This window comes from Scyliorhinus torazame, chromosome 17 (assembly GCF_047496885.1).
Source record: "Scyliorhinus torazame isolate Kashiwa2021f chromosome 17, sScyTor2.1, whole genome shotgun sequence".
Taxonomy (NCBI): domain Eukaryota; kingdom Metazoa; phylum Chordata; class Chondrichthyes; order Carcharhiniformes; family Scyliorhinidae; genus Scyliorhinus; species Scyliorhinus torazame.
Window position 1 is genome coordinate 157010638 of NC_092723.1, and position 19058 is coordinate 157029695.

At 48.6% G+C, this 19058-nt stretch overlaps 1 protein-coding gene across 2 annotated transcripts in view; it reads right to left on the reverse strand.

Annotated features, from left to right (window-relative positions):
- Nucleotides 1–1303: 1303 nt before the first annotated feature.
- dnaja3a (DnaJ heat shock protein family (Hsp40) member A3a) overlaps nucleotides 1304–19058 on the reverse strand; it is a 44490-nt gene continuing 26735 nt past the window's right edge. The window contains exons 11-12 of one of the 2 annotated variants that reach the window (XM_072481383.1): nucleotides 2237–2362; nucleotides 1304–1652 (exon numbers count right to left, since the gene is read on the reverse strand). In XM_072481383.1, the coding sequence (XP_072337484.1) occupies nucleotides 2247–2362 (116 nt within the window). In that variant the 3' untranslated portion in view covers nucleotides 1304–1652; nucleotides 2237–2246. The remainder of the gene's footprint in view (nucleotides 1653–2236; nucleotides 2363–19058) is intronic. The other variant, XM_072481384.1, reaches the window with a different exon arrangement.

Genomic DNA, 19058 nt, shown 5'->3' on the forward strand with positions numbered 1-19058 from the left:
TTACAGCACAAACAGGCAATGCTCCTTGTCTCTGCTAGTGTTTATGGCCCACCCTCCTCCATTTCACCCTACCAGCTCATCCTTTTAATTCTTCCCCATTTTTTATCTAGCTTCCCCTTAATACATCTATGCTATTCACAGGGGCAGCACATGGCACAGTGGTTGGCACTGAGGACCCAGTTTTGAATCCTAGTCCTGGGTCACTATCCGTGTGGAGTTTGCACATTCTTCCCATGGCTGCGTGGGTTTCACCTCCACAACCCAAAGATGTGCAGGTTAGGTGGATTGGCCACAATAAATTGCCCCTTAATTGGAAAAAAAATTGGGAACTCCAAATTTATAAAAAGAAAATCCAAGCTATTCACCTTCAAGTTTCACATTCTTTGCATTCCTGAATTCCTTGTGTGTTTCAGTATTTTGCTAGCCACTGAATCTATGTTGACGAAGATACAGGGATATGAAGGATTGCTGCTGCATGGAGCAGAATGAAGTATAAGCTGAGATTCCAAGTTAACGTTTGCTTTCAAACAGGAAACCTGGAGTTATGGTCTAAATGCCAGCATTTGCTGGTTGATCCAAGAGAATTTCCAGCTTAATGCAGCCCCTCCATTATCTGAAGTTATTTGTATAGATTTGGGTTTTGTCACAAAATAACCTGCCCACTTAACAGGAAGGCAGTTTCTTCGTCCTGATTAGATGAAAGCTCGACATAAGAACAGAGAAATTGATGACTGAGAAAGAAGCAAGATTCATTTAATTTACTTTCGACCATCCTAGCTGAGGAGATGTTAACTAATCCCAACACAATCAATGAGCTGTCAGGTCCAAAGTCAACAGATACCAGTTTGTTGGTTTGGAAAATCTAATTTGCATTTGAATGATATAATACTGTTTCTATTATCTCCCTTGAAAGCTTGTTTCCTAGGCTGACCATGTGCCTTGAACCCTTTCAAGATTCATAAGGTCAACTTGGAAGTCCCCACTTTCACAATGTCAATTACATTCAACCATAAGGTAACGGAGACAGTATCAGGTATATCCTCCACTGCATCGTGGGGCAATAGCCATTCCTAGTTAATTGGATCTACCCATTAAATATGTTGGCCTATTCTAGGGACAGTAAACACTGCTTGCAAAGAATGATGTTTCTGGAGTGAAATGACTGTCTACCCAAATTCTTAACCAAGTCCCACGACTTGCCTGCATCTGCAAGGAAGAGAATCTGGAGTAAAATAGTGAAACACTCCAAGCAGCTAAAGGAACATGCAACCAAACTTCATAAACATGCAAACTCCAGGAACCATTTGTGTCACTTCAAGATTTATGACAAGATTTAAATGGAAGAGACATCTCTAATTCCCAACAATTATTGTATGGTGCCCTAAACATTGATCACAGTGCAACAGCTGCAATTAAATACTGTATCTGTCACTATATTTACATGGCCATTGACATCACTGTACATAAGTAATCAAAACAATAAAATGCAAGGGCTTTCTTATTGAAAATGTGTCTCTAGGTTCTTGCTGTTTGGTTTCAAAGGAAGGAAATTCCTTCAGCTGCCCCCTGCAACTCTGACAGTGATGGCAAAATGTGCGGCAGTCCACAATCTGGTAACCCAGGCTGAGCTCAGTTTCCACTCGAGCGCTTTCCTGAAATCAGAATAAAACTAATTAAACTTTTAAAGCACACTGATCAAAGCTGACACTTATGCATATGCAGGTAAAGTGAAAGTGAGATGTCCCAAGAACACTGGTTTGTATAAGATTATTGTGTGTACAGAGAACAAAAAACATCCCACAAAGCCAGGAATGCTGTGAAGTGTTGAAATCTTGAGTGAGGATCCACCCCTGTACGAATGCAATAATGAGTCTCTCAAACTTGGAAAGCCATGTGGCTGCTTGGGAAATCAATGGCAACTGATACAAAATGACAGTTTGGACTGTAGACTGATTTACTGAGAATCAGACTACCTGAATCCATTTCACTCCGGAGTCCGAGAGAGAAGTCCACTTTATATCCATGTTGGAGGTTGTACTCATTGCTTACACCAGTTAGTGGACATTTGGAATCTGCCACAGGTCTCATCAGGGTAGTCATTCTCAAACTGGTATTTAGTGCTGTGACTATAATGCACACCTGCTGCAAATGCAACACAACAGCTTTATGTTGGCCAGATGGACACATTGTGCTGTTCAGGTGAAGAAAAAGGGAAAACAAAATGGAGGTTTCCTACCTCTGACGTATCAGCTAAACATTCGCTTTAATTTAGTAAAGAATCCCTCCTTGTTTTCCCCTGGATTTTGCTCAGGTGGGTCTGACTCTTTTTCTCCGATCTCAGTGGTCGCCTGGGCTTTAGTGCCTGTAGAGACAAACAGTGAAAGCCCAGGGTCAGAATGTGAGGAGATTGGCCACACCAGCATATGCAATTCAGTACAAGCCATTCATGCTTGTTTCCAAGTTTAACAGTTCATAGAAACGTGGAAAATTGGAACAGAAGTAGCCCATTTGGTCCTCTGAGCCTGCTTTGCCATTCAACATGATCGTGGCTGATCCTCTTCCCAATGCCATTTGCCCACACTCTTCCCTTGATGCCTTGAATCTAGAAATGTATTTACTTCTTAAATATATTCAGTGACTTGGCCTCCACAGGTTCACAACCCTCCGAGTGAAGAAGGTTCTCGTCATCTCAGTCCTACATGACCAACCCAGTATCATGAGACTGTGGTCCCTTGTCGAGACGCACCAGCCAAAGGAAACAACATCCCTGCATCCAGTCTGTCCAGCCCTGTCAGAATTCTATATGTTTCAATTAGATTCCCTTTCATTCTCCTAAATTCCAGTGAATACAGGCCCACTCAACCCAATCGCTCCTCATATGACAATCCTGCCATCCCATGAATCAGTGATGAACCTTTGCTGCACTCACTCTATGGCAAGTATATCCTTACTTAGACATGGAGACCAAAACTGTACACAACAATCCTCCAGGGCTGGTGTCACCAAGGACCTGTACAGCAAGATATCCTTGCTCTTGTAATCAATCAATTCCTCTTGCAATGAAGGCCAACATACCATTTGTCTTCCTAACTACTTGCTGTACTTGCATGCTTGCTTTCAGTGACAGTAAATAAGATAAAAGTTATAATTAAAAGTGTTCTTTTGGAATGCACAAAGCATTTATAACACAATAAGAATTAGTGGCATAAATGAGATAAATGGGTTTGATCTAATATCCATGATAGTGATGTAGCATGGCTTTTGCTCGGGCGAGGTTGAAAACCAAATATTCTAGGGTATCAGATGTTTGAAAAGAAAGACAATAAAATATGATATATGGACAGCAGTGAGGAAGAGTTGGCTCAGAAGAACAGGTAGTAGAAGCAGTGTGGGTGGACATAAGAAACGAGTCAGAAAATGCAGGTGGGAGTAGTTTATCGACCGCCTGCTATTGCTGGACAGTATCAATCATGAAATAAGAGGAACTTTTAAGTATAGCAAAGCAACAATTCAGGGAGCTTTAATCTCCATATAGACTGGACAAATCAAATCAAAAATAGTTTGGAGAACAAGTTCATGGAATGCATTTCAGACAATTTCCTAGAACAATGCGTCAAGTAACTAACCGGGGAAGTGGCTGGTTTGGCTCATTTTGTGTAATGAGAAAGAGTTAATTAGTAACCTCATAGCAAGGGATCTTCTGGGGATCAATGATCATATTATGAATTTCACAATGAATTTGAGTGTCATACTTAAATCTAAAAGTAAAGTGTTAAACTTAAATAAAGTCAATTACATAGATATGAAGAGCATTGGCTAAGATAGATTGAACAACTAGATTAAAGGGGGAATGGTAAATAAGCAATGGTAAACATTTAAAGAAATGTTTTATTCTCAATGAATATACATTGAGCCAAAACCCTTCATGGGAAAAGTGATCTATCTGTGGCTAACTAAGGAAGTTAAGGATAGTATTAGATTAAAAGAGGCAGGGCAGCACGGTGGCGCAGTGGTTAGCGCTGCTGCATTACAGCACTGAGGTCCCAGTTTTTTCCCCAGTTTCAATCCCTGCTCTGGGTCACTGTCCGTGTAGAGTTTGCTTGGGTTTTGCCCCCACAACCCAAAAATGTGCAGGGTAGGTGGGTTGGCCACGCTAAATTGCCACTTAATTAGAAAAAATGAATTGGGGACTCTAATTTTTTTTTTTAAAAAGAGGCTTTGAAAGTAGAATGAGAATAAAGAGGCCAGAAATATCAACGATTGCAAGAGCTTCTACAAGTATGTAAGAATGAAAAGTAGCGAGAGTACTTTTGGGCTCTGGCAGGAGACATTAAAATGGGGAATAAGGAATTATTGAGATATTAAATATTTTGTCTCGTTTTAGTTAAAGACACAAGAACAATACCATTCAGATTCTTATACACTTCAATCAAGTCACCCCTTACTCGTCTAAACTCTAGTGGAAACAAGCCCAGCCGTTCCAAACTATCTTTGTGTCGTCTGCAAATTTAGCGACTATGCCTTTGCTCCCCTCATCTAAGTCATTGATGTAAATTGTAAAAAGTTGAGGCCCAGCACAGACTGCGACAGGACTTCACTCGTCACAACCTGCCAATCAGAAAAAAGTGCATTTATGCATACTGTTTTCTGCCAGCCAGCTAATCTTCAATCCAGGCTAATACGTTACCCCACACACCATGAGCTTTTACTTTTGCAATGACCATTGCTGAGGCACCTTATCAAAGGCTTTCTGGAAATCCAAGGACAGTATGTCTACAGGCTGTCCGCAATCCACCATACATGTTACTCCTTCAAAGAACTCGAGTGATAAATAATCTTTATTAGTGTCACAAGTAGGCTGACATTAACAGCAATGAAGTTCTGTGAAAATCCCCAAGTCGCGGAGGACCAGACGGGTTTCGTTAAGGGCAGGCAGCTGAACATGAATGTGAGGAGGCTCCTGAATATTATGATGCCCTCGGAGGGGGGGTGGGGATGCGGAAGTGGTGGATGCAATGGACGCGGAGAAGGCCTTTGACAGGGTAGAGTGGGAGTATTTGTGGGAGGCGTTAGGCAGGTTTGGATTCGGGGAGGGATTCATAGGGTGGGTCAAGCTGCTGTATCAGGCCCCTGTAGCGAGTGTGTCCACGAACCGGCTAAGGTCAAAGTATTTCAGGCTGCACCGAGGGACGAGGCAGGGGTGTCCCTGTCCCCGTTGCTGTTTCTCCTGGCAATTGAGCCGTTGGCCATTGCGCTCAGGACTTCAAGGGATTGGAGGGGGCTGGTGCGCGGCGGGGGGGGGGGGGGGAGGGAGGAGACACACGGGACACCGGGTCTCCCTCTACGCGGATGACCTGTTGTACATTTCGGACCCTCTAGAGGGAATGGGGGAGGTCATGCAGATCCTGAGGGGCTTTGGGAGCTTCTCTGGGTATAAATTGAACGTGGGGAAGAGTGAGCTGTTCGTGATCCATGCTAGGGGCCAGGAGGAGAGACTGAGGGAGCTCACACTCAAGATAGTGAAGAGGAGCTTTCGGTACTTGGGGATACAAGTGGCCAGGAACTGGGAGGCCCTGCACAGGCTCAACTTAACCCGGCTCGTGGAGCAGATGGAGGGAGAGTTTAAAAGGTGGGATATGCTCCCGCTTTCCCTGGCGGGGCGGGTGCAGACTGTGAAGATGACGGTTCTCCCCAGGTTCCTCTTCGCCTTTCAGTGCCTCCCCATTTTCATTCCCAAGTCCTTTTTTAAGCGGGTGAATAGGATTGTTACGGGGTTTGTGTGGGCGAATAAAACCCCGCGAGTTAAAAGGGCATTCTTGGAGCGTTGGGGGGGGGGGGGGGGGGGGGGGGCGGACCATTGGCTCTGCCGAACTTCTGTAGCTATTATTAGGCGGCCAATGTGGCCATGATTAGGAAGTGGATGATGGAGGAGGGGGCGGCATCATGCCAAGGCACCAGCCTAGGGGCACTAGTCACGGCTCCGCTGCCGTTCTCACCGGCGCGATACACCTCAAGTCCGGTGGTGGCGGCGGCACTGAGGATTTGGGGGCAGTGGAGGAGACACAGGCAGGAGGGGACCTCTGTGTGGACCCGGATACGGAATAACCATAGATTTGCTCCAGGTAGGATGGGTGGGGGGTTCCAAGGCTGGTATAGGGCAGGTATTAGGAGGATGGGGGACCTGTTTATAGACGGGACTTTCCCCAGCATGCAGGCGCTGGAGGAGAAGTTCGGCCGACCCCCGGGGAATGCATTCAGGTACCTCCAGGTTCAGGACTTTCTTAGAAAACAGGTGGGGACATTTCCGCTGCTGCCCCCGCGTAGGATCCAGGACAGGGTGGTGTCTGGCATCTGGATAAGGGAGGGGAAGGTGTCGGAAGCCTCAGTGGAGGAGTTGAAGGGCAAGTGGATGAGGGCCTGTGGGCCGACGCCCTAGGCAGGGTGAACTCATGTGCCAGGCTCAGCTTAATTCAGTTTGAGGTGGTGCATCGGGTGCACATAACAGCGGCAAGGATGAATAAGTTTTTTGGGGTGCAGGACAGGTGCCCGAGATGTGCAGGGAGTCCGGCGAACCATGCCCATATGTTTCGGGCATGCCCGGCGCTTAAAGAATTCTGGCAGGGGTTTGCGAGGGTGATGTCTCGGATTTTGGACACTCGGGTGAAGGCGAGTCCAACAGTAGCGATATTTGGGGTTCAGGAAGCGAAAGAGGCCGGGGTACTGGCCTTTGCTTCCCTGGTAGCCCGGAGGACGGATCTTGTTAATGTGGAGGGACTCGAAACCCCCGAGTGTGGAGACCTGGGTTAGCGATATGGTGGGGTTCCTCAGCCTGGAGTGAATAAAGTTCGCCTTGAGAGGGTCCTTGATGGGTTTCTCCCAGCAGTGGCAACCTTTCCTTGACTTTCTAGGGGAGCAGTAATTGTCAATGACAGCAGCAACCGGGGGGGGGGGGGGAAGAGAGAGAAGAGAGAGAGAGAACGTGCAGACCCTGCACAGAAAGTGACACTTTTTGCAAAGGGATGGCAGACACAAGATAGGTACAAGATGGCGGGGGCTCCTTCCAGAAAGAGTTTTGAGATTTCTGTGTTGTGGATCCTCTGGATGTTGGCCAGGGAAGAAATCAAATTATATTTTGGACCGTGGGCTTGTTGTGGATGTTTGGGGTGTTCTCGGGATAAAAGTTAAATGTAGGGGAAAGCAAAGTGAGTGGTGAATGAGTTGGGTTGGCGAGCCAATTTAGGGGGAGGATGCCATTTAAGGTGGCTAGAGACAGGTTTAGATATCTGAGGATTCAGGTAGCGAGAGAATGGGCGATGCTTCACAAATGGAATTTAATAAAACTGGTGGAGGAGGCTAGGGAGGATCTCAAGAGATGGGACACGTTGCCCTTAACTTTGACAGAGGGTCCAATGGTGAAGATGAACATTCTGCTGAGGTTCCTGTTCATATTCCAGGCACTCCCGATCTTTATACCGAAGGCCTTCTTTCGGAAACTGGACACAATTATTTTGGACTTTTTATGGGTAGGGAAGGTGCCACAGGTTAAGAGGACCCTGTTAGAGTCAGCAGGGAGGGTTGGCACTGCCGAACCTGCTACATTACTATTACTATTGGGCAGCGAATGTGGAGAAGGTGAAGCAATGGTGGGAAGAGGGGGTAGAATGGATTAGGATGGAGGAGGAATCTTGTAGGAGCTCCAGCTTAAGGGCTCTGGTAGGATAGTGGGGGAGGAAGTTGAGGTGGGGAATGTTTGTGACCGTGTTTGAGGAGTTGGTCATCGCTTGGGGGGGGGGGGGGGGTTGCAAAAAAAGGGGACAAATTTGTACAATTTGTATAGTTGTGCGTTGGGAAATTTGTTTCCCGAACGGTTTCTGTATTGTAACGTTTCATATACGTTTGGTATAAAATGCATTTAAAAAATATATTTTGGACAGTTTGGAGTAGTCAAGAAATGTCTTCGCCCATTTGATAAAGAGACTGGATTTCATAGAGGATTTTGTTGGGTTGGCTTCAATACAAAAGGCTACAGAAGGCATTGCAGAAGGAACCACATCTCAAAGGTGCAAAGCTTCATGCTCAGAAAAACAGAAAATTGCTTCAAGGGCACAGACCAAATAAAGTCACCAAATCAACAAGCTGACACTGAACGTGGAGGGTGCAGTTAAAGCTGTTTTTTCCTAATTAAATTAAAGATGGTAATTTAAACACTTGGGGTGGCACGGTGGCAGGTACTGCTGCCCGACAGTGCCAGGGACCGGTTTCGATTCTGGCCTTGGGTGACTGTAGTTTGCACATTCTCCCAGTGTCTGCATAGGTTTCCTCCCAATGTCCAAAGATGTGCAGGTTAGATGGATTGGCCATGATCAATGCACGGGGTATGGGGACAGAGCGGGGAAGTGAGCCTAAATAGTGCTCTTTCAGAGGGTTGGTGCAGACTTGATGAGCTGAATGGCCTCCCTTCGGCACTGTAGGGATTCTATGGATATGGTTAGGTTAAATGGGTGATCAAGAAAGCGTATAATGTGGGAAATGTGAAGTTATTCACTTTGATAAGAATAATAGAGAAACAGGGCAAATGGTGAGAAACAATTAGATGATGTGGAGATGCCGGGGTTGGACTGGGGTGGGCACAGTAAGAAGCTTTACAACACCAGGTTAAAGTCCAACAGGTTTGTTTCGAATCATTAGCTTTCGGAGCACAGCTCCTTCATCAGGTGAATGAAGAGGTGGGTTCCACAAACTCATGTATAGACAAAGTCAATGATGCAAGATGATACTTTGAATACGAGTCTTTGCAGGTAATTAAGTCTTTACAGGTCCAGACGGTATGACTGGAGAGAGGGATAATCACAGGTTAAAGAGGTGTGAATTGTCTCATGCTAGGACAGTTGGTAGGATTTTGCAAGCCCAATCCAGGGGGGTGAATGTAATGAGACATGAATCCCGGCTGAGGCCGTACTCGAGATCACCATCCACCAGGTACGCGGTACATACTCGTGCGATTCGGCCAACGTTGTCTACCTCATACGCTGCAGGAAAGGATGCCCCGAGGTATGGTACATTGGCGAGACCATGCAGACGCTGCGACAACGGATGAATGGACATCACGTGACAATCGCCAGGCAGGAATGTTTCCTTCCAGTCGGGGAACACTTCAATAGTCAAGAGCATTCAGCCTCTGATCTTCGGGTAAGCGTTCTCCAAGTCGACCTTCAGGATGCACGACAATGCAGAATTGCCGAGCAGAAACTGATAGCCAAGTTCCGCACACGAGTACAGCCTCAACCAGGACCTTGGATTCAGGTCTCATTACATTCACCCCCCACTATCTGGCCTGGGCTTGTAAAATCCTACCAACTGTCCTGGCTTGAGACAATTCACACCTCTCTCCAGTTGCATTGTCTGGACCTGTAAAGTCTTAATTACCTACAAAGACTCGCATTCAAAGTATCATCTTGCATCACTGACTCTATCTATATAGGAGTTTGTGGAACCCACCTCTTCATTCACCTGATGAAGGAACTGTGCTCCGAAAGCTAGAGACTCCAAACAAACCTGTTGGACTTTAACCTGGTGTTCTTAAGACTTCTTACTGAAACTATTAGATGTTGGGTGTTCAGAGGGATTTGGGTGTTCTTGTGCACAAAGCACACAGGTAAATTAATTAGGAAGACAAATGGCATGTGAACATTCATTGCAAGGGGTTTGGAGTACAAGAGTAAGGAAATCCTGTTGCAATTGTACAGGGCTTTGGTGAGCCCACATCAAGAGTAGTGTGTACAGTTCTGGAATCCTTACCCAAGGTGTATACTTGCCTTAGAAGGGTGCAACAAATGTTCACTAATCAATTCCTGGAATTAAGGGGTTGTTCTATGAGGGGGGACTGAGTGGAATGAACCTGTATCCGATGGTATTTTGAAGATTGAGAAGCAATATCATTGTTTAAAAGAGTTTGAGAGGGGCGATGTTAGAGGTTGTTTACCCTGGCTGAAGAGTATTGAATTAGAATGAATAGGATAAAGGGATCAGTCAAATAATAATGATGATAATAATAATAATAATAATAATAATAATAATAATAATAATAATAATAATAATAATAATAATCGCTTATTGTCACAAGCAGGCTTCAATGAAGTTACTGTGAAAAGCCCCTAGTCGCCACATTCCAGTGCCTGTTCGGGGAGGCTGGAACGGAAATTGAACTCGCGCTGCTGGTCTTGTTCTGCATTACAAGCCAGCTGTCTTAGCCCTCTGTGCTAAACCAGCCCCTTAGAACTGAGAGATCAGGAGAACCTTCTTCACTTCAAAGGGTTCCGAATCCTTGGATTTTTTATCATGGAGAACTGTGGATGCTCAGAATTAAATATATTCTCATATATATATATATTAGATTTTTGAAATCTAGGGAATCTGGTAGGAAAGTGGAGCTGGGGATGAAGATCAGATAGCAAAGCAGATGAGTGGACGTATGGCTTACTGTTCCTATTTTTTATGCAGTTTCGAGGGCACACAGGCAAGTGAGTAAAGCAGTGCTCATCACAGCCAGTCATTCTGACGCATTTACTTTAAAAAAAAATAATTTTTATTGGATTTTCACAAAATATCAACAACAGAATGAAAAAGGAACCCAATAGAATTAAATTCATAACAAAGTAAAACAACCCCCGTGCCCCCCTCCCCCTATACATAAATAATAAATTAACGCCCCGAATTAACACAAAGCAAACATAGCAAATATATACACCCCCCTCCGATCCCCCAGGGTAAATAAACAAAAATAAAATAGAACCCCCCCTCCCCCCCGGGTTGCTGCTGCTGACCATTGTCTACTGTTCTGCCAGGAAGTCCAAGAACGGTTGCCACCGCCTGAAGAACCCTTGTATCGATCCCCTTAAGGCAAGTTTCACCCTCTCCAATTTAATAAACCCCGCCATATCGTTGATCCAGGATTCCACGCTTGGGGCCTCGCATCCCTCCACTGAGGTAGAATCCTTCGCCGGGCTACCAGGGACGCAAAGGCCAGAATACTGGCCTCTTTCGCTCTGTGCACTCCCGGCTCCCCGCAACCCCAAATATTGCGAGCCCCCAGCCCAGCTTGACCCTGGATCCTACCCTACCACCCCCGACACCGTCCTCGCTACGCCCTTCCAAAATTCCTCCAGCGCTGGGCATGCCCAGAATATATGGGTGCGATTTGCTGGGCTCCCTGAGCACCTAACACACCTGTCCTCACCCCCAAAGAAACGGATCATCTTTGTCCTGGTCATGTGTGCCCTGTGCAGCACCTTAAACTGTATGAGGCTGAGCCTCGCGCACGATGAGGAAGAGTTCACCCTCCCTAGGGCATCTGCCCACGTCCCCTCTCCCAACTCCTCCTCCCACTTACCTTTCAACTCCACCACCGAGGCCTCCTCCTCCTGCATCACCTGGTAAGTTTCCGAGATCTTCCCCACTCCAAACCACCCCCCCCCCCTCCCCGAGAGCACCCTGTCCTGTACTGTGCGTGGCAGCAGCCGTGAGAATTCCACCACTTGCCGCCTGGCAAACGCCCTTACCTGTAAATATTTGAATGTGTTCATCGCGGGGAGCCCATACTTCTTTCTCCTCCAGTTCACCCAGGCTCGCGAACTTCCCGTCCACAAACAGGTCCCCCAACCTTCTTATCCCTGCCCTGTGCCACCCCAAAAACCCTCCATCTATTCTCCCTGGGACAAACCGGTGGTGCCCCCGTATTGGGGTCCACACCGAGGCCCCAACCTCCCCCCTGTGCCGCCTCCATTGCCCCCAGATTTTGAGGGTAGCCGCCACTACCGGGCTTGTGGTATACCTCATTGGAGGGAGTGGCAGCGGCGCCGTTGCCAGCGCCTCCAGACTCGTACCCTCACAAGACGCCATCTCCAGCCTCTTCCATGCAGCCTCCTCCGCCTCCATCACCCACTTGAGCACCATCGCCGCATTGGTGGCCGAGTAGTACCCACAGAGGTTGGGCAGTGCCAGCCCCCCCACCCATCCCTCCTTTGCTCCAGGAACACCCTTCTCACCCTCGGAGTCCCTCGCACCCACACAAACCCCGTTATGCTCCTCTTGACCCGCCTAAAGAACGCCTTCGGGATAAACATGGGGAGGCACTGGAACAGGAACAAAAAAAGCACCTTTATCTTAACCGACTGCACCCAGGGACAGCGGCAACGCGTCCCACCTCTTGAACTCCTCCATTTGCTCCACCAGCCTCGTGAAATTAAGTCTATGCAGGGCCCCCCAGCTCCTGGCCACCTGGACCCCCAAATACCTGAAGATCCTCTCCGCCCCTTTTAGTGGGAGCTCGCCAACCCCCCTTTCCTGGTCCCCTGGGTGAACCACGAACAACTCGCTCTTCCCCATGTTGAGCTTGTACCCTGAGAAATCCCCGAACTCCCTTGGGATCCTCATTACCTCCGGCATTCCCCCCCCACCGGGTCCACCACATATAGCAGCAAGTCGTCCGCATAGAGCGACACCCTATGCTCCTCCCCGCCTCGACTCCCTCAGTGCCATAGCCAGGGGTTCAATCGCCAGTGCGAAGAGCAGGGGAGACAGGGGCACCCCTGCCTTGTCCCTCGATGCAACCGAAAGTACTCAGATCTCTTGTTCGTGGCCACACTCGCCATCAGGACCTCGTACAACAACCTAACCCAACTGACAAACCCCTCCCGTAACAGCCTCCCCGAACAGGCGCTGGAATGTGGCGACTAGGGGCTTTTCACAGTAACTTCATTTGAAGCCTACTTGTGACAATAAGCGATTTTCATTTTTTTTCCATTTCAAACTTCTTCAGCACCTCCCAGAAGTACCCCCACTCTACCCTATTGAAGGCCTTCTCAGTGTCCATCGCCTCCACTATCTCCGCCTCCCCCTCCCTCGCCGGCATCATAACAACGTTCAGGAGCCTCCGCACATTCGCGTTCAACTGCCTCCCCTTGACGAACCCAGTCTGGTCTTCGTGGATAACCTGCAGCACACAATCCTCAATTCTCGTGGCTAAGACCTTCGCCAGCACCTTGGCATCTACATTTAACAACAAAATCGGCCTGTAAGACCCACACTGCAGGGGATCCTTGTCCCGCTTCAGGATCAAGGAGATCAGTGCCCGGGACATCGTCGGGGGCAAAGCCCCCCCCTCCCTCGCCTCATTGAAGGTCCTAACTAGCAACAGGCCCAACAGGTCCACATAGTTCTTGTAGAATTCGACCGGGAAACCGTCCGGCCCCACTGCCTTCCCTGCCTGCATGCTCTCTATCCCTTTGGCCAGCGATGCGGCAGGTTGTTACATGAAGATATGGGTTCAACGACAAGGAAAATTAGGAGAAAGGTTAAGAGAAAATATAACTTAGGAGAGGTTACTGATTGAGGTTTTAAGATTCAGAACAGAGTCAGCTGACTTTCGGAAGCATCATGGGGGGAGTAACCATGCTAGATGGGTGCCATGATATTCAAACACACACATCATGATAGACACACCAACAGACAAATCAGAACACACAACACCACAACCAATCACAGAAAGATATAAAAGCACAGACACGACCCCCGGTGGTCAGTATTAGCTGCAGAGGAGGACCAGGACAGACCTGCTACACGACACACTCAGGGAGACAGCACGTGCAGAGTATCCAGAACGAACTGTATTATAAGAGTTAAAATAAAATAGAGTTGTACCACATACAACTGTGTTGGCTCATCTGTGCACCAGAGCACCCAACACCACATGGTACAGGAGTGGATAGATACCTGCCGGCATACCTCAGTGTACACAGACAACCAGCAGTGCCCAGGCAAAATGATAGAGCTCCCGGTTCCGCAGCCGCTCCAGTGCTACGGCGATCTCCGCGAAAACTGGCGGCGATTCCGGCAAGTGTTCGAATTGTTCCTGGTGGCAGCTGAACTCCAAGACCTGGATGATAGCGAAAAAATTGAATTTCTCCTCACCATCGCCGGTGCAAGGGCAAGAGAAATATTCACAAGGTTCAGGTTCTTCAGGAGGCAGCAAAGGTACGATTACCAGGCAGTCCTGGACAAATTCTCCAAGTACTGTGAAGAAAACGCAATCCAATCGGCAAGTAAAGGTAAGAAAAGCGGCAGTACTCACCTCGTGGCTGGGATCCCGGAGCCCGAATTCCCAGAGGCCGAAATCCCGGGCCTGAGAGAGGGCTGGGTCGAGGTCGGCGGCCATCTTGCTAAAGCTATCACGCTAGCACAGTTGCGCGAGCAGTGCGCAGAACCGGAATTTTCGTTTGCGCATGCGCGAGATGCTGCGCATGCGCAGTCAAGAAAACGGCCATCGGTAAAGGAACAGCGATCTGAGCATGCGCAGTCGCTTCCTACGTGCTACATACCGAGCGTCAGGATGTCAGAGGCCCCAGACCGCACCAATTTAAAGGGGAAACGCCCCAAATCCAATTTAAAAGGGAAACGTCCCAAATCAAAAAAACAAAAATCTGTTAAAGCTGTAAAACAACCTTCCCTCACCTGGAATGACAGCACATTGCCGCAAATTGACCCAGGAGATGAATTTGACCTCCGAAGAACCCTCCGACAAGCAGTTACCTACGCACAAGACGATGATTCCGACCTCGAATACTTCGATGACGATCTTTACAGTGTTTCCGGACCTCGCGAGCCCAATGATAGCTCCGTGGTCCTATACGACTATGACTCGGACGAACCTTTCGTGTTGCACATTGGCGGCCCCCACATTGAATCCGACGCAGATGCGGATTCATTTTTCGGATTTGAGGATCTTCAATCCAGCAGATATGACGTCCCAACTTATCAGTACCGGATGATGCTGCAGCCTGACATTAACAGACAGGGAGCGCTGCAAGCACACGGAGAGCGCCCTGCTGCCAGAGCGTGGTCCACGTCCCGCTCAACGTTCCCGACTCTATGAAAGAAGACATGCAAGACTCCAGAGCGCAGTCCTTGCATGAACCAGAAGTGACTCCAGTGTCACAAGCCTCCACAGCAAGCTCGTGGACAGACTCTACAATTGCAGAAACGCAAGACTCCAGAGCGCAGTCCTTGCACGAACAAGAAGTGACTCCAGTGTCACAAGCCTCCACAGAGAGCTCGTGGACAGCCTCCACGATAGAAGCAACGCAAGACTCCAATGTGCGGTCCTTGCAGGAACAAGACCATGAGGGTCTAGCAACCTCTCCTGACCAACCAGCGGCAGACGATGCAAGTCTGCCATGCCCACGTGAACAGCAAGAAGGCTATAACAGCCTACCATGCTCCACTACACAGCAGCATGACCATGACGGTCTCTCATGCTACAATGAAGGGCACAGCGCTGAAGACTGTTCAAGCCCAACTGAAGACAAGCCAAAGGAATCGCCTCTTCCAAGCCCGAAGAAAAAAGGTTTATGCGTTGACCTTCAGGATCATTATAGCCGAACAGAGATTAATAATGCTGCACGGTCACAGAAGGATGCTGAGGATTTGCTAAAGAAATTAATTGAATGTTTAACTTGCAAGGAGCAGGCTGAGAATTGCCAGTGTTTTAGTACGGATCGAAAAAATGGACAAGACATTGATCCTCAGGTAATGGAAATAACACAACCTGAATCATATCTACAGCAGGGACAAATGTCTCCCTTCAACACAACGCCGCAAAGTCCCAACTTCGGAGACCAGCAGTTAGTCAGTAATGACTCTTCAAACCTTGAGGGGAACATTAATTGCATTGAACCTATACACACTTCACTGATAAATGAGCAGAACATTGGAGCAAGAATCCTGAGGACACCGACATCGAGTAGCCAGATAACGAATTTAAAACCCGCAGCAGTTTCAAGTGAACCAAGTGTGCTTTCCACTAATGGTGAAGATGCAGATAAGGTCGACCCGATTATCCATTGTACCACACTAACCCCAGTGATTAAGCAGTTATGTATGGGGAGTATAATGTGGGCAATTGAGAACAGTAAAAGAGAGACTGTGACCATGCCAGTCCCAGCAAAATCAGACCCAGAGACCATGAAGGCATGTACATTAGACAAAGATACATATGAGGTACCTGAGAAGAAAAGTGAAACGGAATGTTCTTTGGAAAATAGTACAATGTCGATAGAAACATTGGATCCTATATTCGAGACCATACATATGGGAGAATTTGGGGGTAATAAACAAGGTTCTGCAATGTCTGGGATTGCAATGGAAGATTTAAAATTCCAACGAAGAAAAGCCCAAATGAAGGACAACGGCAAGACAATGACAGTCCACCGACATGGTGTGCACCACCAGATGAAAACTCTGACAATTTACCCAACCCTAGTGAACACCAAGCTGCTAATGAGGATCTATCCACGGGATGTGAGACGAGTGACGACAGCATCCCACTTCCCATGCAAAAGGTGCAAGGTGACAGACCTCGCCTAGTGCGTACCGAGGCACTCGACGATCACGGTGGGACCACTGACGACTGCGGTGGCGGCGCACCGCTTCCACCCTCGATGGCTCGAGTCTCTCCACTGGTTGGTGCATTCCTGCATGTTCCGACTCCAGAAGTGCAGCTTCAGGGAATCTCGGCTGCCTCCAGTGAACCTGTTGGGACTCCGGACGGGGAGCATCGACGGAAGGCAGACCGGACTCCAGATGGGGAGCAGCCAAGCGCCGACTCTGATTCGCGCACGCCAGACCTTGTTCCGGACGGGCGGTGTTGCGGCCTCGGTGATGGCACGCTCAGGGTGACGGCGGATGCCACGGCGACAGGGAATGGATCGCATGGCAGTCCCACTGGGTCGGCGGTGGCGACCAGCACCGGCGGTCCAAGACGGACACACCAATTCGCGCCATCGCCAGACGTTGATGCGAGCAACAATTCTCTCTCCAAGGCGACATGCTTCGACGTTTCTCTGCGGAGTCGCCCTTCCGGCACAGCAGGTGGCCGGAACCAGCGTGCACGGTCTCGGCCAACTTCCACATCTGGCACTGTCATCGCCTTGCATGATATTAGTGATGGTGCTACTTCGATGGCAACGACCCATCGGCTACAAGATGCCGTCCACCACAAACATAAAAAGAAAAAAGACTCCACCTTGTTCCTGGCATGCAGGGCGGATGGATTGGTGCGTAGGCGCAATCAGCGAGCTTTGCGCCGCCTTCCACGCTCACAACTGAACCGTACGCACACGCCGGATCCTCCACTGGTTCCCAAGGATGACTTCGTGGAGATGCCACGGATCATGCCCCTTCCATCGCCACCAGAACCAAACCACAGCCAAGGCAACACTAACAAAGATGTTGAATGTTATATTTGCACAAATGAAAAACCAAGCACTGCACGAAGTACAACAAATGGAAAAGTAGAGACTTCGGCAACAGCATCACCTCCAACAGTCCAAGGTGAACCAGTGTGAACTCAAATCTCCACAGCTGAACCGGCTTGAGGACCAGCCTATTCTTGAGGCGGTCACCCATTAGACTGGACTTATAACGCTGTTCATACGTTCAAAATGTCAAACACTTCTGTATTATAACCTGTTGTTGTTTATCGTTCCAGATATCGTCTGACCGGACCACTGTTCAAGTTTTTTTTCTTCTCGCATTCATGTTTTGTTATGGTACAACCTTGTTAGTGTGACGCACCCGACATCGCCCCATGTAAATAGTTACGTCATATACACACGCTGTACACAACACACGCACACACTCTTAGATGCACTCACGACACGATTATATTTATAACCACGTAGGCACATATCTTTGTAAAAAGGGGGGATGTCATGATATTCAAACACACACATCATGATAGACACACCAACAGACAAATCAGAACACACACCACCACAACCAATCACAGAAAGATATAAAAGCACAAACACGACACCTGGTGGTCAGTATTAGCTGCAGGAGGAGGACCAGGACAGACCTGCTACACGACACACGCAGGGAGACAGCACGTGCAGAGTATCCAGAACAAACTGTATTATAAGAGTTAAAATAAAAGAGTTGTACCACATACAACTGTGTTGGCTCATCTGTGCACCAGAGCACCCAACACCACAATGGGGATCTAGCAAGGGGGGGGTCAACTGGGTTGCTGCTGCTGGGAGCGAGGGGGAGCTGGCAAGGGAAGAGGTGGTCGGGACGGGAGTGTGCCGCCTGGGGGACGGGTGGGTGCGCGGGACCTGGACGAGGGACTGGCCTAGAATAGGGGATGGCTAGTCGGGGGTCCGGCTGATCACGTGGAATGTGAGAGGCCTAAATGGACCAATTAAGAGGGCCCGAGTGTTCGCGCACTTAAAAGGACTGAAGGCAGACGTGGTCATGCTTCAGGAGACGCATCTGAAGGTGGCGGATCAGGTTAGGTGAAGGAAAGGATGGGTGGGACAAGTGTTCCACTCAGGGTTGGACGTGAAAAATAGAGGGGTGGCGATATTGGTGGGGAAACGGGTGTCGTTCGAGGCTAGGAATATAGTGGTGGACAACGGTGGTAGATATGTGATGGTGAGTGGTAGATTGCAGGGAAAGGAGGTCGTGCTGGTAAATGCATATGCCCTGAACTGGGACGACGCGGGTTTTATGAAGCGGATGCTGGGACGTATCCCGGACCTGGAGGTGGGAAGCCTGGTAATGGGGGGGGATTTCAATACTGTGCTGGATCCAGGGTTAGATCGGTCTAGATCCAGGACCGGAAGAAGGCCGGCAGCGGCCAAGGTGCTCAGGGGGTTTATGGAGCAAATGGGGGGAGTGGATCCGTGGAGATTTGCCAGGCCATTGGCCAAAGAGTTCTCCTTTTTCTCCCATGTCCATAAGGTAGACTCCCGGATAGATTTCTTTGTTTTGAGCAGGGCACTGATTTCGAGGGTGGCAGGAACGGAGTATTCGGCCATAGCCGTTTCAGACCATGCCCCGGCACTGGGTGGATCTGGAATTAGGAGAGGAGAGGGAACAGCGCCCACTCTGGCGACTGGATGTGGGACTATTGGCGGATGAGGGGGTCTGTGGAAGGGTGCGGGGATGTATTGAGAGGTACCTGGAGGCCAATGATGAAGGTGAGATCCAGGTGGGGGTAG